This window comes from Dama dama, chromosome 23, assembly GCF_033118175.1.
Source record: "Dama dama isolate Ldn47 chromosome 23, ASM3311817v1, whole genome shotgun sequence".
Classification (NCBI taxonomy): domain Eukaryota; kingdom Metazoa; phylum Chordata; class Mammalia; order Artiodactyla; family Cervidae; genus Dama; species Dama dama.
Window position 1 is genome coordinate 21,517,781 of NC_083703.1, and position 24,789 is coordinate 21,542,569.

Below are 24,789 nucleotides of genomic sequence, written 5' to 3' on the forward strand. Positions count from 1 at the left end.
TCGGGAAGGGAGGCGGAGCGGAGGCGGGGCTTGGGGCTGGTTGAAGCTCTGGTGGGTAGGTGGGTTCCGACTGAGGGGACTACGGGTCGGCGTTGGGCTCAGTGGGCTCGAACAAAGGACTCTCGGCCAGGGACTCGGCGCAGTGCCTTCTGACGGTAGTTGAGCGGCAGATCGCGGCTTCTCCGCCAACCAGTGCCCTCGCCGCGCGGTCCCAGTCGGCTTTACCTCGGTGCCCCACGGCCAGTCCCGCGGTGGGGGACCCGGCGCAGCGGCACCTGCTGCTGAGGGACCCCGCGGCCCGCCCAGGTGCTCATGATGGGGCTGATCTTCGCGAAACTGTGGAGCCTCTTCTGTAACCAAGGTGAGAAGGATGGAGCTGCGCAACGGCTCGAATCCGAGACAGAGGGTCTAACCGCTGGAGGGGACAGCTGTGTGGGGGTTAGGGGAAGGTAAGGCAGGGCCCTCGGTGGACACAAACGTTCTGAGACGCAGAGAAGTGACTTAGTCAAGGGGGTGGGTAGAAACTCACTGTTTTAGGTTGGAAGAAGGTGCAAGTGATGGTTGCGAGAAACGGAATGATAGTTGCGAGAAATGGAAAGTCAGAAGAGGGGGCATTTGGTGTCCTGGAATCCAAACCAAGAATTTGGAAATTTTGCCAAAGGAAAGCGGAAAGCAACCTAATGATACCGGAGGCATTTGGAGGGCCTTTTCCTTTTCTAATTAAGTATCCTAAGTTTTTCCCCAGGATGTGTTCGCCCAGAAACCTATCAACTTAAAAAAAAAACAAAACAACGTTACTAGTGCTGCTTTGTTTTCCGCCCTGCTGTTTTATCCATTTCGCCGTCACGTTCTGATTTCGCCTGCTTTCCCGGACTTGGGAATGAATTGAGACACACGGGTTTCTGGAAATCTTCGTCCTAAACCCTTTATTCCTTTCTTCGATATTGAAAGGCTCAATGCTTTTGGTTCTGTGGAGGATATTGCGTGTCGGTGATTCGTTTAGAAACTGGTTCTGAGATGTCTAAAAGTTGCAAGTCCAAACGGCCAAGAAGTTGTAAAACCTGTTCTCAGTCAGAGTAAATAAGACGTGATGGCTTCTGAAGAGAATATACCCAGACAAAAGGGCCGGCTATAGGTAAAGTTTTAGGCATTCTTTTAACTGTTATCTCAGTAATTAAAACCAGTTCTAAAACAAATAGTTTTATTTTGCATTTACCATCCGGGCATAATAAAAGCCAGTGTTTTATGATAGTAGCAATCAGTTATTGCTAATGTGATTTATTTTTTCTGGATTTAAGAAGTTAGAAGAATGAAATGACTTTAGTCACTTGTTCTGTAGATCGATAAGAAAACTAAAATAGTCTTTTTCAAGGTTACAAGTTAATAAAGATGGATATATCCATACACATATGCGTATGTGTATAAACGAAATTACTGCAGGTTTCAAAGTGGCCAGAGTTTTAATTCCATATGGATATTATCCATAACTTTAATACAGTATTTTTTCAGCAGTGTATGTTTTCTAATCCTCATTACATGAATTTACCATGTAAGGCAACATTTTAAGACATGTTTCAAAGTATAGAGATTAATAATTACCTGCTTATCTTTTCTCATAGTTTGAGTTCTCTGTAATTTGTCCCATCCCCTTTTCTCTCCTTTCTGTTTTATTACTGTGTTTATCATTTTTTACAGTTTTTTTTTTGGATGTAGACTATTTTTAAAGTCTTGATGGAAGTTTTTACAGTATTGCTTCCATTTTATGTTTGGTCCTGGGGCATGTGGGACCTTCGCTCCCTGCCAGGGCTTAAATCCACAGCCTCTGCATTGGAAGGTGAAGTCTTAACTACTGAACCGCCAGGGAAGACCCTATTTATCATTTTTTTTGAGGCTTCTTAATCAGACTAGAAGGGAATGATGGATGAAGAGGGAAAATTCAGATGATGAAAGACATTCAATGGGCTACTTCTATAAGTCATATACTTGTTTCGTCCTTTTAAATTCCCATTACTATTTAGGAATTTTTCTTTTCCTTTAACTTCCTTGTTTAGAAAATTTAGAACTACGTAATGGTTATTCTGTCATTGTATTCATTCATACAACTAACATTTAGTCATAGGCCATAAAGCCAGACATGAGATTTAGGCATAGGAGAGACAAAGGTTAAAAATAAACAGAAAAGTTGAAGTTAACGTAGTTACTTGCTCTCAAAGTACCCAAAAAAGATGCAGCATGGTAAATTATTTCACAGATAATGTAATAAAAGTGTGGTGATGGTCACCGAGAAGGAGGCAATAAATTTTTTCTCGGGTCGTTCCTAGAAGACATTACAGGAAAAGATATACTTGGACTTTAGTGATAAATAGGTGTTTACCAGGCATGCTAAGCAGTCTGAGTAGAAGTACTGATATGCAAATAGGAGAGGAATGAAATAGTTGGGTACATAATTTTGTTTGGCTGTATCCTAGTGTGCCTGGATGAAGTTGGAGAGGTAATGGGGAGAAGCAGATCACAGAAGGCCTTGTGTGTAGACCAGCTAGCCATAGAGCCCTTCAACAGTTTGTTCCTTGTATGTTATTTTTAGAGCAGGGGAATAATATGATCAGATTGATACTTTAGTTATGTATTTTTGCTTTCTATTTGTATCATCTGACAATCTCAGCATTTTCCATTTTCACCGCTATGACACATCCAGTGATACTCAAATCACTCAGTCTTGGTTGCATATTAGAATGATATGCCCAAGGCCCCACCTCAGACCAGTTGAATCAGAAGGGGAAGGAGTGGCCCTGGGCGTCAGTGCCAAGATGACTGGAATATAAAGATGGACTTGACTGTTTATCTTGCCTTTAATAGTTCTTTCCCTTATCTTTCTTCTAACGTTTGTTTCCAAGCATCTTCTCATAAATGTGATATCTTTCTGGGAATAAGTAAAATAACAGCATGTGTTGGCTAAATAAAGCTATGACAAAGTGCATGCTTAATCTCTGTGATTTTTGTGTTCCCTTATTTTAAGCGAGGAGACTTATTACTTCAATGCACTTATCAACGAAGGAAGTAATTTTAAATCTGATTATCTTTGCAAACTATTGTGTATATCTTTGTGGTTGTTTATGTGTTTTGTACAAGCATATGTCAGAGGTAGTCTGAGTTCGGTTCCAGACTACCAGAATAAGGCGAATATTGCGAAAAAAGCCAGTTACACAGTTTTTTTTTTGCTTTACCAATGCACATAAAAGTTATGTTTAGGCCATACTGTAGTCTCTTAAATGTGCAATAGCATTATGTCTAAAAAACAATGTACATATCCTAATTTAATTATTGCTGAAAATTGTTAGCCATCATCTGATAATGCAGGATTGCCACAAACCTTCAATTTGTTAAAAATGAAATATCTGTGAAGTGCAATAAAATGAGGTTATGCCTGTGTAAAATGCATATGTAGATATCTGTCTTTAGAGTCACCTCAGAAATTGAGCACTCTTCTTTTTTTAAAACTTTCCAACTCTCTTAGGAATGAGTGGAATATGATTTTAATTGTAATTCATTTTCAGAATCAAAGAACAATGACATTTTAATTTCATTAACTCATCATTTCCTTCTCATTGGTTAATTTCATGCTATCATATTGAGCAATGATAGCCAATTTGTATGGCATTGTTACTGTTCTTCACTTCTGATGGCTTACATCTGATGTCTCCTGTTAGTATTTTGCTCTTTTAATTCTGGATTTTTTGCTAGTTTCAAACACACCAGACTTAAATTTATCACTGTCTGCCCCGTTTTCTAAAACCTGCTTTATCCATACCTTCAAATGGTTCAGATTTCTGATCAAATGTCCTTCCTCAGAGAGCCCTTCCCTTCCCTGACCACTTCTACCCCAACATTCAGTCTTTACCCGCCTTGTTTTTCTGAGTAACGCTTATCACTCCTTGTAATAATATAAGTTTAGTTGTTTACAGTACTTGTCTGTTTGTTTCAGTAGAAATGAATTCCTCAAGGCATAAACTTTGTCTAATTTGTTATTGTATCCCCAATATAAAAAAAACTTTGTTCAATTTTTTTTGTTTTGTTTTCCAAACAAAAATTTTATATCAAAGTAACACACTTTTTAAAAAGTTATATAGTTCTAAAGTTTGTAAATGATATGTATTAGTCAAATCACACATTTCTGGATAATATGCATATTCTGGATAATATGGAAATTTTAATCATAATTGGGGTTTTTTAAAGAATTGAGGTATAATCAACACATAATGTTATATTTGTTACAGCTATTCTAATTATTTGTCTTATTGTGGTAGAAGAGAAATTAGTATTTTTATACCCTTTTCCCTCATTATCCCAGGATAGTATTTTGGGTTAATCCACACCCTGTCTTTTCATTTTTGTGACTGTAAAGGTTTGTTACTGCTGAGCTGCAATATGCTATAGTTATGTTTCCCTTTTTTCTGCAGCTTTCTCCCCCCTTGAATAATCACATCCATTGCCTTAGTTTTCTTTGTGCATGCTATGTGCTGAGTCGCTTCAGTAGTGTCTAACTCTTTGTGACCCCATGCACTGTAGCCCCCCAGGCTCCTTGGTCCATGAAATTTTCCAGGCAAGAACAGTAGAGTTTCTACATCACACCTGTCATGATCTAACCTTCCTACTTGCCCCCTCAGTATTCCATCCTGCTCTTAGTTGGACCTGTTTCTCATCTTTGACTGCTATCCTGCTATTCTGGACTTGTCTTTGCTACCATTCTAGGAATTTCCTTTGCTTTTCCATTTTATTAGAAATTTCTTTTTTTTCTTACTTCCTGGCCGTACTCCTTGATGAAGTACATCCTTCAGAAATTTCCTGCAAAGGTGTCCAAAGTGATAATTTTGTGTGTGTGATTCCAGATACCTGAAAACACCTTGGCCTGTCCTCATTTTTGATTTATACTTGGGCTGGATATAGAATTCCAAGTTGGAAAGCATTTCTTTCAGAATTTTGAAGGTATTACTGTCTTCCAGCTCCCAGTATTTTTCATTCTAGGAAATCTGTTTTCTTTCTTCTTAAATGTAGGATTTCTTCCTCTACTAATCTGTAAATCTTATTGGTCATATGGTACTAAATGTTCTATTTTTCTTTCTTTTGAGAGTGTGTGTGTGTGTGTGTGTGAGAGAGAGAGAGAGAGAGTTCTGGGGTGTTTCTTTGTCTTCTAATCCTATTGACTATTTTTAGCTGTTATATTTCTAATTTATAAAAACTTACTATTTGCTAAATGTTATTTTGTTGTTGTTCTTATGTCATTGCTTCACAATGCTATGTCTTCTAAGTGTCTTAGGTTTGTTTCTGTTTCTATTTATTTTCTGTTTCTGTGTGGAAGCTTTCCCTATAGATCTGTTATAACTAATTCAATTGCATGAATATACCACAGTCTGTTTATTCATTTGTATCATCATGGGTTGTTAGATTGTTCTAAAGTGGTTTTACTTTTTTTCTTTACTTTTACCAGCAACATTTGAGGCTTCTACTTGTTCCATATCTTTACCAACGTTTGGTGTTGCCAGTATTTTAATTTTAGCTATTTTGTTGGGTGTGTAATGGTGTCTCATTTTAGTTTTAATTTGCATTTCTCTGATGACTTTGGGTATTAACACTTGTTCATGTGCTAACTGGCCGTTTGTGTATCTTTCTTTGCAAAATGTTTAAATCCTTTGCCCCGCCCCTTTTTTGAGGGTCAAAAAACTTTTTATTTATCCTGGAATTGTACTTCCCAGGTGGCGTTGTGATAAAGAACCCTCCTGCCAGTGCAGGAGAGGTAAGAAACATGGGTTCTATCCCTGGGTCGGGAAGATTCCCTGGAGGAGGGCATGGTGACCCACTCTAGTATTCTTACCTGGAGAATCTCATGGACAGAGCCTGGTGGGCTACAGGTGGACACAACAGAAGCAACTTAGCATGAATCCTGGAATTAAGTCTTCTGTCAGCTGTGTTTTGTGAATATATCCACCCCCCCACCCTAACCCCCCAGCCTATGACTTCTCTATTCATTTTTTAATGGAGATTTTTCTGAGTGGAAGTTTTGGTTTTGGTGAAGTCTCGTTTCTCTATATATTATTATTTAAGTGATTGTTACTTTCTGTATCCTGCTCCTTTCATCTAGAAGCTTTAGATTTGATGCTTTGGTCTGTGAGCCATCTCAGATTGTTTTGGGGTTATGATGTGAGTAGGGGTTGGGATTCATTATTATTATTTTATTAATGTGGATATTCGCCCCAGTAGAATTTACTGAAGACTTTTTTCCCCCAGTTGATTACTCTGGAGTCTTTATTGAAACACAAATGTTTCTCATTTGTTAGTCACTCAGTGTCCTGACTCTTCGTGACCCAGGAATCCTGCATTGCGGGCAGATTCTTTACCCTCTGAGCCATCTCTTACCTCTAGACTTTCTTTTCTTCTCTTGCAGTGACTTCATGAAAAATTTTAAAGCTGGTATTAGTCCCTTTGGTTTGTTAGGCCTTTTCAAAGAAAAGGTTTAAATTTTCTCTTTTGTTTCTTTGTTTCTGTTTTCACTAATTCTTGTTTTTCATGTCCTCCTATCTACTTTGAGTTTCCTTTCCTCCCCTACCCCCACCTTCTTAAGGGTTGGTTGGGTGCCACTCCAGTATTCTGAAGCTGCTTAGCATGCATGCATGCATTGGAGAAGGAAATGGCAACTCACTCCAGTATTCTTGCCTGGAGAATCCCAGGGACGGAGGAGCCTGGTGGGCTGCCGTCTATGGGGTCGCACAGAGTCGGACACGACTGAAGTGAGTTAGCAGCAGCAGCAGGGTGTCATTGTTTTTATCTTTTTCCTTTCATATATAAACATCTTAAAGCTGTAAATGTTCCTCTTATGTACTGCCTTGGCTTTATTTCACAGATTTTAATATATTGTATTGCATTCAGTTTTAAGAGAGGGTAAAATGTTCTCTTATATTTACCCACATTCCTGTTTTTCATGTTTTGAATTTCCATCTTGTATAATTTCCTTTCAGGCTAAAGGAACTACACTACCATTTTTGTAGTGTGGTTTTGCTGGTAAATCAGTTCTCTTAGTTTTCTTTCATCTGAAGATGTCTGTTTTGCCTTCATTCCTAAAGTGTATTTTTGCAGAAAATAGAATCTTGAGTTTTTTTTAATTTCATAGACCTGTAATTTCTTAATCTATAAAGTATGCAAGGTGGCCCAGGTCAGTATTTTTGTGCATTTTTGGAGACCTGGGTTCCTCAGATTTGCCGTAGAGGTAACACATTCATTAATGAAGAGGTGGGAGAGAAGGAGTGGATAAAGCTATGATATTTTATGATTCTATAATAATATAATATAGGAGAGGGTTTTTTAGGCTCTCTCTTTTGCCCTCTCCAAGAGGCAGACTGTGCCTCATTGCTGTCCAGGCCTTCAGGTCTCAGGTTGTGACATCGTGTCCTCTGACATTTTACTCCCTACCTATTTCAATAATGGAAACTTATTTTCTATACATGCAGTATTTTAAATGTCCAAGTCACTGAATTTTGGCATAGTGCATCTTTGTTTAGTTGCATAGTTGTTCACATTCTCTGTGTTCCTAGAGAGCTTGTTCTGGTTATATGACAATTTTAGCGCAGATATTATGTATCTAGAAGATAGCAATCCCTATTTCATGATATTTAGGTGGCTATCTTTTGTCTTAAGATTAAAAGTTGGTCATTTTATCAGTTATATTTTAATAATATCAAATTTTAGCATGATAAAATATTAACATTATTTCACTGTTTATTAACTGTCAATATTTACTGCCTCTCCAGTACTTTTTGTTGTGTTAGTCCATTTTCATTGTTTAATAGTCTATGCTAAAACTACAAATTCTATTTGTTATCCTTACTAAAACTACAAATTGAGTATATAAAAATTTTTTTAGTTGGAAGAAACTTTTTTGTTTTATTTTTCCTACTTATTTTTTTGAAGTTCCTTTTTCATCATATTTTTCCTGTTAGCCATTTTACCTGTATTTGTCTACAAGCCAGTGTGCGTACTAATTTTCTTTGAAGCCTCATCCTGTATAGTCTTTTTGTCTTCCTTACTGGGGAGTGGGGGGTTTGGGGGGAGCCAGCTTTTAAGGAAATCCAAGAGAATAAACACCAAAGCCAAGCCTGTCGAAAAACTTCTGTGCAAACACTTGGTCAAAATTAAACAAAAGTTCTATGATTGAGCATTTTCCTTCATTTAATATAGATAAACCTGCTTTGTGCTGGGCTCTGGAGATTCATCAGCTAGTAGCATTGGAAACAATTATTCTCAGACCTTTGTTGAGGGTAGAGGTGCAGCTTGGTCTCCTGGAAGAGATTTCTAGTGAAGTAAGATGCCCACAGAGACCATCTCATGGGGTGTGACACAGTTCTAAAACATTTGGATTCCTTATCATTCTGATTGTTATGGCTTAACCCCAGAATTACTTGGTTTTCCACACATAACCATGCTCAAAACACACATTCCTTTCCCTAAGCACGGGCAGCCTATTACTCTATGACAACATGTTTTTTTAAATAAATAATGCTATCCGGAAACATTGGGGAAAAGAAAGTAAATCTTAATTTAATTACATTTGTAAAGTCCATTTGAAATAAAGAATTTAGTGTCATACATCTTACGGTTTGTCCTCTTTAAGCTTAACTGAAAATTAACTTTTGTATTCATGGAGAGTAGTTTGAAGAGCTGGAAGATAAGAATATATGGCTTACATATACATGTTGAGGAGAAGTTGCAGTTATAAAAATATACAATTGTATAATTTTCTCCTCATAACTTTAGAAATAGCAATTTTAGTGAAATGGAAATCTCTACTCCCTGCTCTGTAGATAAAAATGACATTAAAATATTTCAAGTTCATCTCAGAGGCAGCAGTTCGCAGTTCGACCTTTGGCATAAATCCTTTCTCACCTTTAAGTTGAGACTCACTGGAACCATAACTGATATATTTTGAAATTTATTTTTTCAGCCTACTAGGTAAATAAATAATAAAAGCACATCAAATGAAAGGCAAAGGAAATTGTTTTTAATCGAAGCTACTCTACAGGAAATCACTGACAGTTACATAGCTTAGTCTCTTAGCTGATCTTTTGGGTTTCAGCACATAAAATAAGAACTGTGTATGGCTTGTTGATTATGCCTAACCAAAAAGACAGCAGTACAGAACAAACTCCCTGTGTCATATTTTGCAAGTGTGATGGCCCCCTTTTAACATCAGGTCATACCATACACTATGGTAGTTATGATGGTAGTTAGGCTTTTGATATGTATTGATTTGAAAATTTGATAGAGCACTGTGATTCAAGTAGTTTCAAGAAACTTTATACTTGATTAATCTAGACACCCACTGCTGGACATTTAAAGCAGTGTGTTAAATTTTTCTGCTATGATAAGGAGAATATGTGTCACTTTCCATATTTTTCTCAGTATTCCTTTGAAAACTGAATTAAATCTTTGGTCATTGACATACTCAAGTAGCAGCTAAACACAGCAGAGGCATTTGAAAGAAGGAGGAAGAATTACTGGTGTGCATAGAATACAAACAGCTTTTATTTTATACTTGACTTTTTACTAAATGCTCTTGGAACTTGATTTTATTCTTATTTTATAGATAATGCTATAGAGATTTTTCACAGAAAAGATTTCAGATAAACTTTTGATTATTTCATGCTTTTAAAGAGCACCTAGCTGTTCTTTTCCTAACGGTGCTTTATTATATAGGCTCAATTTTAACCTCAGAAGATAGGTCTCAGTTTACCTGAAGGATAGATACACATCCCTTCATCATAAGACAGAGTTGAAATTTTATGTTTTGTCTTAATTGCTAGAATTCCATATCATTGACGGAGAAAGTCTGAAAAGGTTAATCTTGATTAACCTTAAGTTAATTAAGTATTTGAAACTTTAATGAAGTTCATACTCCATCTACCTTCAGTGTTTTCTTTCCTAACAGTTTAAACTCGGGGCCAGTCTTTTCAAAATGATGGGTTATTTATGAGTTTACCATTACAAGTCTTCAGTACCATAACAGTGATTATAATACAACTGTAAAGCCGAGAGCAGGCCTGTTTGTAAATGGCCCTGTGTGTTCACTTGAATTGCTCAGTAATGATGCTGTTATCTTTGCATACCCTTCTCCGGGCAGGAGTACTCAGGTTGAGTGCACCTTTATATTAGAGGCTTCTTCTCATGTCCGCTAGGGCCACGTGGTCTCCAGATCCTGGGCAGGTGGAGTTTGCAGCTGTCGCCAAAATCTAGGATCTCTGTTCCTTCACTAAAAAGAGTGCTGTCATTCTTGTACTGTTCTCAGGGACAGAAGCAGGGCAACACTTGAAGATTGAGTCCATCAGAAATTACGGGACACAAATCAAAAGTCAAAAAAAGAAAAAGAATGATAGTGAGTTAAGATAAGCAAACAAGTTGTATTTTTTTTTTAAAAAGTAACTCCTGCCATAGAGAAAATAGCCTTTCCAGAGGACCATGTCGTTTGTCTTGCAGTACCATAGACAGTGCCTGTGTAGCGTGCGGGTCATGAGAAGATAGACATGTTTTGTCACATGAGAACTCGTATGTAAATTATGGCTCCTCTTTTTGATGGGTGCAGTATTGATACTGTTTGATTAGATGTATAATCAGAATTTTGACATTCATCAGAGGTTACCAAGAGCATCAGGGATCTGATATGAAATGTAGCAGATTTACTACAAATCAGTTGATTATGTGGCTGTTCTTAGAGTAAGTTCCTTACATACCCTGTTGAGTTCGCTGGTAACTTTTTAAACGTTCTACCCTGGGAAAGAGGAATCATACATTCTGTATAGGTTAAAAGTCTAGCAAAGAGGACATGTAAAGTATTTTCTGAATTCTAAGGCAGTTCCCAAATATCTACTACTTAACAGAATAATTAGCTGGGCCTTAAAAATGTGTTATGAAAGAAATGACACTTCTAACGCATGGCACCAGAAGGGGGGAACTGAAGAGTTCTTGTATGAAGAGTGGAAACAGTTGAAAAAGCATGAAAAACTCAGTAATTGCTTATTTGTCTGTAAATTACTGTGAGGAAAAAAGTCTGGTTGAAATTATGTGTCTTAAAGAAACTGTACGTCTTATTATTGACAGGGAATACTTTTAAGTTTTTTTGATTTTTTAAGTGGAAAGGAAAAAAAATCTCGGTATGTGTAGATGGGAAAACATCCGACTGTAAAAACAACTTGATAAAAAACTAATTTGATTGGTAGAGAGGGCAAGCAGGTGTGTACAACGCTTTTTTTTAAACTTACATTCTAAGTCATAGTGTCTCGTCAAGATTACTATTTGGGTTTTTTCCCCAAACTCAGTATAAGTGACAAAGTTCTCTTGTGCCTGCATCTTACCCATCGCCCAGATTGTTTTATGAGAGAGAGAGAACGGCATAACAGATTGCCTCACTTAATGCAAGTAGCCTTGATATTGTAAAGCTTTCTTTCTGTCTGTTTCTTAATCCAGGAATAAATATCCAGTGAATGATTCTCATTAGAGCTAAGTAATAATCATTGTTGAAAGCATGTAATTGAAGTGTGCAGCAGTGTTAAATGTTTCTGGTTTGCTTTCTTTTTTGTAGAACACAAAGTAATTATAGTGGGACTGGATAACGCAGGGAAAACCACCATTCTTTATCAATTGTAAGTATGGGTGTTTGATTAAGCAGTTTTTATTTTCAATATTGGAGCTAATTTTGTATAATTAATAAGAATGAGATGCCATTATAAGGGGAAAACTTAAACATACGGTTTTGTATTTAGCCAAACACAAAATTTATTAAGCAGTTTTTAAGGTAAATTTGCTGTATGTTTGCTACAACCTCAAAAACACTCATTTTTTTTTCAGCCTTGAAAGAAAGAATTAATATTAAACTCAAAATAATGTAAGCACACATTCCTGTGAGGGAAGGATGGGTTAAAGTGCATTTTGCTGAGCTCATTCCTCTGAGTCCGTGTGAATACAGTGATATCTTGAAGCTATTACTGCTCTCCTGACTAATAGCTCAGGAATTGTTTAACATACCCAGACTTGTCAAATCAAAAGAAATGAAGATCGCACCTGAAAATACTGCTTTAGCAGCTTGCAACAAGAGGCGTGAGACTTCCAGAGAGATACATTACTACTTTCAGGATATTTTAACAGCCCATCAATCCACTTGTCAGACTGCCTCCCATTATCCTCTCAGTGCCGATGCAGTGATCCTGGTTAAACAGTGGAAATGGATCTGTGTCCCAGGCATTTTAACACATAATTATAAAATACAGTGCTCCATTGTGTGCTTCTTGTCTCTTCCCACCTCATCTTAAGTACATCAGCTGACAGCTCTCCAGAAATACTTCACTTAAGCAATGCTTAATGTGTTTTTTTTTTCGGCCGCTTTGCTGAAAAGCTACCAACTTCCGGCTTGTTGTTTCAGAGTTGAATAACTACTTGTTTTTCTTTGAAACATTCATCCATTGGTCGTTATGTAATTTAGTATGCCTTAGCCTTTGGCCACTAGAAATAAACATTTCAGAAACCTGTCGTCATTGTTGAAGTAATTTTGCATATAGCTTCAAAAATACGTACATTAAACCCAAGGGGAGAATTACAAGCTTCTTCCAACACAGTACTGACATAGGCAGATAAATTTTGTTGAATTAATTGATTAATTTAGCTTAACTGATGATTATGATAATACATGTGATATGAGCATCAGTGTATTTTCATTTGCCCATCGACTATAGTTTTGGTTAATAGACATCTAGTAATCTTTATGGCTGAGCCAAGTTTTAGCTTTCTTGGCACAGACAGTCTTTAAAATGATCTCAAGCCCTTGTAGCTCAGTTGGTACAGAATCTGTCCACAATGCAGGAGACCCGGGTTCGATCCCTGGGTGGGAAAGAGCCCCTGGAGAAGGAAATGGCAACCCACTCCAGTATTCTTGCCTAGAGAATCCCATGGACAGAGGAGCCTGGCAGACTACAGTCTGTGGGGTTGCAAGAGTTGGACATGCTTAGTGACTAAACAACCACCATACTCAAGCCCAGAACAGGATGGCACATCGACTGTAGTTTTAGTTAATAGACATCCAGTAATCTTATGGCTGAACCAAGTGTCAGTTTTCTCATGTAGACAGTCTTTAAAAAATGATAGCCTACTTACTATTCATTGGTTACTACTTTACAAGTATAGATGACACAGTCACCTAGAAATTTGCTCTTTCAGCATAGGGGATTGGTTCTCCTCTAACTGATAAGAAGACATGGAACTATTGGAATTCTGGCCACAAAAATGCACTCTCACACCACACAGTTCTGTCCAGATCAAGCCTGTAGTTTATTCTATTAAAAGAACCAAAGAGCATTCCTTCAGTTGTTGTTTGTCTAGGTATTTGTTTTTACAAATGTTCTGCAAGGTTCTATTTTTGTTGCTAGTGATTACCGTCATTAGTGCAAGTAAAAAAGGTTGATTTATATGAAAATACAGAAATAACAGTTGGTTTGGGTTCTCAAGATTTACAAGAGTTTTTATGGTATCTGTCTTTTAACAGCTTAATGAATGAAGTGGTTCATACATCTCCAACCATAGGAAGCAATGTTGAAGAAATAGTTGTGAAGAACACTCATTTTCTTATGTGGGATATTGGTGGTCAAGAGTCACTTCGATCATCCTGGAATACGTATTACTCAAATACAGAGGTATACTGAGGTTACTTCTGAATTTGAATGAGAAGAACCAAAGAGTAAACCCAGAAAACAGATAGGCTGTACAGAAGGCATAGTGACAGTTCCCTTTTAAGAAGATTCTTTCTCTGTAAGGAATTTGAGGTTTTCAAATTAAAGAGGAAAGGCAAGTCGGAAGAATAATGGGAGCTATTACTAGTGGAGTGCTTACTGTTGTCCGGCTCTCTCAATTCATCCTTAGGCTAATACTGTAATATCTCCATTGCTGGAGAAAGTGGACACTAGGATGAGCTATATTACCTTTCCCAACCTTACAAGAGGCTGTGGTTAGGGGGAAATACAGTATTTTAAGCATAATTTAATACAGGATTTTTAAATCACATAAATTGAACATTCACATTTTTGATGAGATTATATTTTCAATAAAAAGCAAATGATTTGCAAGCCATCCTCCCAGCATTTGCTTTCACTTATTTCATTATTTGAGTCAACCCAGGAAGCAAATCTGGAGTATCTTTTATATTTGTGTTTATTTAATCTTTTTAGAGGCAAATTTTTTTTTAAAAAAAGTGCAGTGCTATTGAGAGAGGTTTATCTTCAGGAATACTAATGCACAATTGCATCTGTAGTTTTTATTTACAAAGAGGTACACCAAACCAGTTACTCTTTCTGTAATGAAACCTCTTAAAAATTGAGTTTTTTTTTTTGAGAAGGAGTTGCAGAGGAGGTGGGAGTATTGATGCAAGGAATTTTTGGTGAATAACTTGTCTTTTAAAATTAAAAAAAAACATAATCCTCTAGATTTATAATATAATAGCCTATGTATATGTGTGTATATATTCTAGTGCAGTGTGTGACTGGTCAAACCATGATGGCATATCATAGATATTTAGCAGTTGTAGTGCTTAATTATTTTTATTTGCAATGGGAGGATAGGTTGATAGGCTAATATTTACGGTTATAGGTTAGATTAGTATATATTTCTATATAACATAGTAAAATAGCATTCTGAAAATAAAATGTGTTAGAATAAGGGAAGAACAACATTTTAACATAGGTCACAGTTAACCCCAAGTCTGAAAGGAGCAGTTACCTTTGGTGAATAGATCAGAGTTGGTTCCAGCTGATTCATATGTATTGATAACATTCCTAAATGGTAGTTTTTCAATTTGTTGACACAAAAAGACTTCACATTGGTCCAGAAAGACATACATTATTAGTGACTCCACTTACATGAATTGTCCTTAGAAACTATTTCTACAAGAATATCAAAATTACCACAGAGAACTTTTTTGACCTTCCACACAGTAGCATAGCACATAGCATTTGCAGTTTTAGGTTCTTAGGTAGAGATTTTATCTGCATAGTGATTTTTGTTCACTTTGTTCACCCTTCTTATCTTGCTGCTTAAATTCTTTACATCATTTAAAAGCTGAAATGTCTCCATTTCAGTACAGCAAGTTACACAGTCATTGACTAATTTCTGACACCTTCCTTCTTTAACTTCACAGAGTTACTTCCCATATTCTGTCTATTCTGATTGTGTTTCTTACATTTGTCCCCTGTTCTTAGATTCCTTTTATCTCTTTATAAGCTCTTGTTAGTTTGTGCTCGGGTTGCTCTAGGTGTTTCTTTTCCCTAGTTGTAAAGTCATTTGGACAATATGACTCTACCCTCCCTGTGTATTTGACTCCTCTTCTATAACCCTCAAAGTGTTTAGTCTCATTTCTTTTTCTTCTGTATAAGATGTTCAGGTTAGGAATGATTTCTCATTGTATCTTATTTTTCTTATCAAAGATGCTTTATTTTGAATATGTAACACACCTTTCTTTATTTACACTGTTATCAATAGCTTTTTCCTGTTCTCTTAGACTATTAGTAACATCCAAGTGTGTATATATATTTCCATTTAACACATTTTTCTTGCCCTTCTATTGTTGATACTTTATGTAAAAATTTTTTTTTAAAGTTTTAGTGAGTTATTTAAATTACTGTGACTTTTTTTAAGACTGTGGCTTTCTTTTTTAAAAATACCTTTTACTACCTGCATTTTAAAATAAATCTTAGTATATATATTAAGGGCATATTATATATTCAAATATCACTTTAAAAAAATAAACTCCAGCATGGTTTTTATTTGTTGAAGTTGTGTTATGTTTCTCATTAACATTTGGATTTTACTGCTTGATGTAATTCAGTATAATACAAATTCTTTATGATGAAAAAGACCAGTTTTATAGTGATGATGTTCATAGTAGAAAGTACTTCTAGCAATAGAGTAGTTTTGCAGAAAACATGAACATCCCATTCAATTTTCTTTCTTTTTACTTGTCTTCTAGTTCATCATTCTTGTGGTTGATAGCATTGACAGGGAACGACTAGCTATTACGAAAGAAGAATTATACAGAATGTTGGCTCACGAGGTAAATTTTGAAAACAAACATAAATGGAGTAAGGTATCTCTTTACTGGTTTTGTGTTTTCACAAAGATTAATGTGCTCTGCTGTTGGTTATTTCTTCATTAACAAAGTTTTATATATCAAACTGATGAAAGTCATGAAGTCAGAAAATTGTAATACTTTATCAAACTTAAGAAAACCCAACACATTAATCTGGAGACTGATGCTGTTAATTGAAAATAGTTTTCACAGTTAAAACTACTTGTAAGTCTGATAAATTGTGGCAAGAGAATGGAAAATTTAAGATCTTTTCATCCCTACAGTTTATAATGGGCTACCCTGGTGGCTCAGTGGTAAAGAACCCTCCTGCCAATGCAGGAGGTGAAGGTTAATCTCTGGGTCAGGAAGATCCCCTGGCAGAGGAAATGGCAGCCCAATCCAGTATTCTTGCCTGGAAAATCCCATGGACAAAGGAACCTGGAAGGCTACAATCCATGGGGTTGCTTAATTCTAAATAGTTCATATATACAAAAGACTTAGAAAGTAAAACATTTACGTCACTGCCACTCAATATAAGATGTTAAATACCTTGTGAGATCTCGCCAATCTGATTTTCTTCCCTTCTCTCTGAGAGGACCCTGAAAGATTACACCATCCTAAAAGTAATGAATATTATGCATATTATCACTGTGCACATTATTACTACAATTTTATGTACCCATCAACAACTATATAGTATTTTACTCTTAGTATATATACCACAGTTGATCTGTTCTTCTGTTAATGAACATTAAAGTTACTTCCAGTGTTTCCAGTTCTGCAGTGAATGTTAATCAATGAGCTTCAGTTGAACAGACTAATTAGTATTATTGTCCAACCCTCACCTTCAGTACTCTCCTTTAAATTCTGGAGAGATTCTATAGTATACTATATTGACCTGTTACAATATTGATCAGATAATTTAAGTCATTATTTCAGACTCAGGTTTATTTTACTTTTAGCTTGACCCATGTGGCCCAACAACAGAAAAATAACTTAATATCTAGCTTATATTAGTTTAATGTCTTTGTTAGAGTGAATCATTAAATCATGGTTCTTTGAAGTCATTTTTTATTTCAACAGAAATTTTAAATTATTAGTGCCTGATTATTTTAAAGTACAGAGATTTCATTATAATTGTTCCATAGGGCCTATTCTACCCTCCTGCTTCAGTAGTTTTATTTTGAATTGTGATATTTGACATATTATAAATATTTAATTGGGGGAAAATAGATACATGTATATATATGGCTTAGTCCCTTTGCTGTCCACCTGAAACTCACAGCATTATTAATTGCCTATACGCCAATATAAAATTTAAAAGTTAATAGAAGATTTCATGTTGATTGCAGGATTTACGGAAGGCCGCAGTCCTTATCTTTGCCAACAAACAGGATATGAAAGGGTGTATGACCGCAGCTGAAATCTCCAAATACCTCACCCTCAGCTCAATTAAGGACCATCCGTGGCACATCCAGTCCTGCTGCGCTTTAACAGGGGAAGGGTGAGTGTGTGGCTTCCTTCACATTTCTCCCAAGTATGTTCCACCAGCTTGCTTTCTTCTTTGAATCCTGTTCCATTTTTGTTCTTATGGTGTCTCAGGTTGAAATAATTTTACTCAAATGCTACTGTTAAATTACAGTTTAACTAAGTTACCAACAAGTTTTTTTTTGTAACTCTTAGTATAAATGGAATGTTTCACCAAAAAAGGGTAAGAACAAACTTTTGAAGAAAGTTTTTACAATCTAGATTTTCAGTTGTTGTTCATTTCTTGCTTGTGTCACTCATTAACTGGGAGAAAACTAATGTAACCTGAATAAAAGAGGAGATGTCAAAGAAATTAAGTCTAAACTCCCAGCTTTCCACAAGAGTGCGTCTCTTTCTTATCAGGAGTCATTTTGGGAGGCACACTTCTAAACAATGAACAATTAAGAAAAATGCCATTCTAATGTATTCCTCCTTTTCAAAGAACTTACATTTGGACATAGTAGGCTGAGGAGAACCCACTGTATTACATATGGACTGCCCGGTTTATTTCTAGGAACTTATTTATCCTCAAATCAAACTGACCTTCTCATTATTTCTCATACTAGAAATAACTTGTAATATAGTAGCTATATGTTGATGTTTGGACCTATACTTGTAAAAGTATACTTAGAGTAGACTTAAAGGATGCTTTCAGTTTTTAATACATAGTTTCTTTATTTTGAAATGACTTTTGCTTTCTGTTTCAGGTTATGCCAAGGTCTAGAGTGGATGACCTCCCGGATTGGTGTGAGATAACTTTTTTGCTCGAAAGAGACTCTATTTATTCTGTGACATGAACCTAGTACATTTGGCTGCTAAAGCAGCAGCATGTTTAATTAATTTATAACAACACAAACCTCTGTGAGCAACACTTGAATCAAGTGCAGCTGAACTGGAACATAAAAGATTTTTTAACTTTTTTTTAATGCACTAATCTTCAGTTGGATAAACATAATGTATAACTGTTTTCAGCAACAGAATTCTTCAGACTGCTTATTCTAATTATTCAACGACTGCCTTTTAAGAAATATTTGTCATATGTTTAATTTTTCTGAAGTATTGTAATAACTTTAATGACCAGTTTTCTTTTCATTTCTTGACTGCTCCCTCCCCCATCAGATAATTACCAGTTGTGGAAATTGTCAGGTACTATTTGCAAACTTACCCAGCACTAAATATTTGCTCCCTCTGTAAACCACTTACTTTTGGACAGAACTTTATTATAGAGAAAGAAATATACCTAAAAGAAATATATTTAAGGAGTGGATGAAACATCATGAGACCTGCCTTTTAAATGAGTTGCTTTACCCCACATTATTGCAAGTCATGGAATAATTTTAAGTTTCTATTAGCATCTCAATTAAGAAGGCTGTTTATCTTAGAAGAATTAACTTCAGTTTTCAGCCTACAACACGGGATTGGTTTTGGTTAAAAATTAATAATAGTAAAATATTTATTTCAAAGCCCAACTTCAATAGTAAATACCTTGATTAAATATGATATTTTTAAGAATGTCACATTATTCAATGCATGTATAACTATCAGAAATTACTAAAGTATACCAGCACTGAAAATATAACAAGGCACTTGAAATATATTTTTACTATTTGTTACAAACAACTTTATTATCAGCAGAAAGTTCAACTGTTTCATTTGCAAGGGTACCACATCTGCTTTGGGCAATAGTTAAAAAGCAGAAGAATAAACAGTTCATTGTATTTCTTAGAATTTGAAATTGTATGATAGGGTCTCTACCACCAGCAGTATATTACTTAAAAAATCCATATGACTTTCCTTAAATCTGTTGTAGTGTAATAGGCTTGAAACAATTGCCATTTGTGTAATTATGCCTTGTGTTCTAAAATCTTTTACTGGATTATAGGAAACTGCTGAACTTAATCATGGCTGTTAGAATATTACTATGAAACTCAAGTTTAATACACTAACAACTTAAAAGATTCTTTTGCTAGTTAAAAACTCATAATCTAGCAAAAGTTTATTTTATTGGATAGCATTAAAACATTTTTAAGGCAGTGGTCTAATATGAACAGTAATCTACATAGTGCATACCTTAAGAGAGCGGGAAAAAGTATTGTAATTTTGATCCTCTTTATTTCAAATGTGTGCTTTTGCTATGATGAAAGGGATAAAACACACACATAGAGAATAATACTTTATTTTTGCAGTATTCTTTCATTTGGGTCAAAAATAGGATTCAGTGTTCATAAAAATATCAATACCTATTCAAAAGCGATATTTTAATATTTTTACTGTAGGTTGTTTAAATTTTGCTGTTTTCAGGTATACTGGATTTGTTATAGTCTAATTAATTTAGTTGAATGTGGTGACATTTTTCTGACTCCTATTTAGTAGTAGTACTCCCTGGAACTGGAAATCACCAGAAGAAAACTCTGGGCTTTGGGACCTAGTTGGGACTTGTTTTCAACCTTTTTCTTAAGTGATATTGTACCAGGTAGAGGGTAAATTTTGGTTTTAATATAATGTGTAATCAGGAACAGGAGAGAAAAATAGACAGGAATCAACATGGTGTGTATGTGGGATAGAGTAGGGGCAGGAGAAATTATGAAAATCCCATTTACCTAAAGCACACTTTGCCAGAATTTCTATCTTGGGTTGTATAGTTTAGCCATGAATACTGGGGATAATTCTCTCAATTCTTTCCTGAGAAAAATCATATTTAATACTCCTGTATTTGTTCTTATTGTGATATCTTTCTTCTTGTATCTAATAAGATTGGCTGGCTCCATTTTCTTCTATCAAATTATATGGTTATTTTTTTATATTACCACATCAGCATTATACTGAAAGTGTTAATAGTCGATTGTATTTTGTCAGACTACTAGTGTAGACTCAAGTTTTCTATTTGATCTTTAAAATACAATTTGTTTTATTTTCTAAATGCTTTTTAAAAAATATTTGTTGGTTCTGGATTATAAATGATTTATGTTAGCTGTGTGTTGAAGATGAAATAGATGTCCAGCTAAGTTTTGTGCCAATGATTGGGAAAAGTTCAATTAGAAAATTCATGTAAGACTTTTAAAGTTTTTTTGTGGGTTCACATTAGATAGTTCCTCTTGTAGTAATATGAAAACTGATTATCCTTTACTCCAAGAGAATGTTTTGACCCAAGCACGTATTTAACATTGAAGCATTGATTCTGACATTTATTGAAAATCATTCAACTATAAGATACTGTCTGATGAAAAAATGTAAATTGTGACTAGTGCCTTTATCTGTATTTTGAGATAAGTTCTCAATTTTGTATTATACCTGTTCTTTAGAAGTCATACTTGCAGCTCATTAATTTAACAATAGTTCAGGTTTCACCCTCCCTGTCAATCCCTTAGTTGCCTAGAAAAATTTCTAATAAGTGGTAGAAGGCAGGGGGTAGAAGTAACCCATGTTACTTCTGGGAGATTATTCTACCTATTGTTTTTAATTTGAGATAAAGAAACTAAATTTAAACAAATCTTTGGTTATAGCTAAAATGTTAACTGTTACCCTTGTAAGTTCAAGGCATTATTCTTAATATTGAACATGTTGCATTCTTCCTGTTTAAACCCATCTTTCTTATCAAATCCCATTTGAGAACTTTTAGAATTAATAAGCCTTTTTATATGGGGACATAGCTGCGTATTTTGTTAATGTAATTTAATTCCTTAAAATTTGAAATAATATATCTATAATCTATTGAATAACGTGATTAAGTACACATTTTTGCTTTTAGGTTCTTTGTTAGTATGCTTAAAGGTATAATTTTATTCTAGCTTCACTAGAGGAATGATGATAAATTGAAATTTCATTGTTAAAAATTATTTTTTAAATGGATGCTACTCTTGTAACCATAGTCATTTTGATTAAGCATAAATTAACTTTCATTATCTTTAACCTAAGGAGAAAACAATTATTTTCCTATGGAAACCGTGAGTGATATAGGCAGTGCTGTAAGCATTATTCTCTGAAGAGTTATGGGGAGCCACAAAGCAAAGAAAATTTTAAAACAATAAAAGCTTTATTTTTAAAAAAGTATTTTTGATGTAGTATCTTAGGATGAATTATAAATGGATTTGTCTCTGCCTAGAGCTCATTGAATTCTTAACTATGTAAAAGAATACCAGTTGAAAAAATGTACTGGTATTATACCTAGAATAGATTAATTCCCTTGATATTTATCTTTGAAGACCAACTTTCTGAGCCTAACTGGCTTTGGATCCAAAACATATTTCATACTTAGTTCAGTTCTAAAGGATCTTTTTTATCTTGTCAGGGTATAGTCACTTCATGATACAGCATGATGGCTTGTAGCCAGTAGAATGTAGGGCTGGCTATCTAAAGCAGTAGATTTGAATCTCAATTTGGCCGTGACCTGTTTGACCTTGGACAATTACTATTGTTTGTGGCCTTCTTACTATTTTTCCCATACTGAAGAAAACTAGAACAGCAGTGCAACTTTTGGTTTTAAAATTCTGAAAGTTTATATACTACTATTAAAAACTGAAGGAAGAAAAAAACACCCAAAACACAACAACAAAAAAGAAACAAACCAGACAGAGGAAGGACATTTAATATGAAATTGCATTTATTTTAATCTATTATTTGATTCCCACATCATTATCATTTCATTTAGTATATCGATACAATCAAATAAGAAAGCAAAGAATTAACTAGTAACTGCTACTCCATTTAAACTGAGCTAATAGTTAATGAAAATGCAAAACAGAAAATGAGCCACATATTGCTAAGATATTTAAGCTATTTACAAAACACCAGTGTATACTGGGAAGTGCTCTCTTCTGGAAAATATCTTGCTTATTTTCCTGGCTTTTACTAATTGGATGGAAGTGGTTAGTTTGTTCAGAGCTTATTGGCTTTAGAGGATTACCCCAAACTCCAGTTCTGTGTTGATTTTCCAGTATTGAAAGGATAGTGCAGCCAGGATGTCAATATTTTACAAATGTCTCTATAAATCTGTAAGTAGTTTATATTCAAAGTCAGTTTTTTCAGTAATGTCTCATCCTTATTCATTTAGCATTACTGTGAAGACTGGCATCTAAAAGCCAGGTCCCCAAAAAGTGTATTTTAAGAGTTTCAGGTAACCAGAGTTATACAGAAGAAGGCCAATTTAAAAAAAATTTTTTTTTAGCTGCTTTGTTTTAAATTCAAGGTAGAAAAAATATTGTGTTTCACAGACCTAAAATCAGCTTTAAATATATAAAGTCTTGTGAGATATTTGAGAAATGTTAATTTAGAGGTTTAGAAGCATGCGTAGAAACAAGTCAGAAAACTTGATATAATGTAAGGTTAAAATCTTCAGTAGAAAATTTGAATGGCAACAGTGAACTGCCCCCATTCAAGGCACTTAAAACTACTAGAAAATTCAGTCTTACTGTAGAACCGGATGGCCTGTATTACTGTTAATGTGACCAAAGGATTGAAGACTGATCGGGTTTCTAGAATTTGAGAGTATAGTCACAAAAAGCCCCTTTTGCATTTTTATAAACCAGTAATCTGCCTTTTTTCCCCTTAGAAATGGAGAAATAATGTGCTGTACATGTCTTCTGGAATAGAAAACAAAATTCTAGAAGAATAAAAATGTTCTCTTGCACAAACTTGTAAAATTTTAATTTAAAAATTACCTCATTTTTCAGTCCATATGGTGTCGTCCTCCAGTTTGTGTGGTGTGGCACCATCCCATTAAATCCCCCTCCCCCAGACTGGATTGAAATAGGCAGATTTCACAGCTAAGGGATAACATTCCTCAAAGACTGTTTTCTTTTAGTCTAGTTTACCACCAGCAGACTAACGTGGAGCAGATCCACATACTGTTCATTAAAGCACATGGCCAAGTGCTTAGTCAATATTTAATCAGTTTAATTAAAACCAAGTAAGGGAAAGGAAAAACCTTAAAATTTAATTGATTTTTATTATACTGTGAATATATTTGCATCAGTATTGGTAAGATATCAAATGACTATCAGTTGATGTTGGTTATATATCATTTATTGGTTCATCTTTTGGCCATATTCATAAAAGACTATAATCATTTTAATCTTCTTACATTTTCCTTCAGGAAATTCAGGGACTCTGCAGCCCCTATTTTGTTCTCTTGGAGTAAACTATTCAGTGTAGTTAGGAAAACTTTTCCTTTTGATTTTTCTTAAAAGTTGAGCTGCTATTTCATTAAAAGTGTGAAATAAAATGATGGTTATGATTTTTTTCCATTATGTAATTATTATAAATTTTACCTTATTGATCACTGTACAGAGGATGGTTAAAAAAAAAATAAAGCTAATAATCACTCAGCCTTGCTTTGTGTTAGTTCTGATGAGAATATAACGATTATAATTGCACATTGCCATCTTAACATATTTGGTGCTTTAGAGCATGAAAGAGGAAACAGCAGGCCCTATATAATATACTTCTTGCCTCAGAATGTAAAACTACATTAAAGTGTCTGTATGTTTATGTTCATTTCTTAAGATTTATACAAATTGTTATCCATGAAGCTTCAGGCTTTCTGCAAACATTGTAACAATATCTTAGCTAATCAGCTTGGTAAAATGAAGATGGTGTTAATAAGGCCAAAATTATGACTTGGATCTCTCTGGGGGTCCACTGGTATTGTACAGAGGAAAAGAATGTCTTTCATGCCACAAACTTGCTTCTTAATCCCAACCAAAAAACTGAGATGTGTGCTATTGGTTCAGTATATAAGCATTCATAAAATTAAAAGAGCAAACAAATTATTTAATGCACTCACATCATCACTTCTTGAAAGTGGTTCAGAACATGTTCTTTTAATGGTGGGGTTTTAAAGACATTTTAAATTTTTAATAGTTTTATTGCTGTCATAAAATGCTTCTATATGTTAAGGTTAGGTTACTGGTACTCATGACTTTATTTCTGCAATTATGCTGTAATACATTGCTTGCATGCCTACTTATCCAAGTGAAAGGATGCTGTTTGCTCTGGAATGTTCATCTTTTAGACAGGTTTTGGCTCATTTGCAATCATGGTGCAATACAGTGTAACATTGTTTTCAGTCAACAGTTTTATTTTTGTCATAATAAATAATTACTTTTCCAATATGACATGAA

General features: G+C 35.0%; 1 protein-coding gene across 1 annotated transcript; it reads left to right on the top strand.

Annotated features, from left to right (window-relative positions):
* On the top strand, positions 1-24,789 carry ARL5B (ADP ribosylation factor like GTPase 5B). The gene is made up of 6 exons (XM_061126167.1): positions 1-361; positions 11,621-11,681; positions 13,574-13,721; positions 16,046-16,129; positions 17,497-17,648; positions 18,379-24,789. The coding sequence occupies exons 1-6, from the start codon at positions 313-315 to the stop codon at positions 18,425-18,427; spliced, it is 543 nt and encodes a 180-aa protein (XP_060982150.1). The 5' UTR covers positions 1-312; the 3' UTR covers positions 18,428-24,789.

What these genes read in the sequence shown, in the direction of transcription:
- ARL5B (XM_061126167.1), top strand. Translation starts at nt 313, where the DNA reads ATGATGGGGCTGATCTTCGCGAAACTGTGGAGCCTCTTCTGTAACCAA. An exon ending in GAGCCTCTTCTGTAACCAAG is followed by an intron (nt 362 to 11,620) that starts GTGAGAAGGATG and finishes TCTTTTTTGTAG; the next exon opens with AACACAAAGTAATTATAGTG. An exon ending in TGCGCTTTAACAGGGGAAGG is followed by an intron (nt 17,649 to 18,378) that starts GTGAGTGTGTGG and finishes TTTCTGTTTCAG; the next exon opens with GTTATGCCAAGGTCTAGAGT.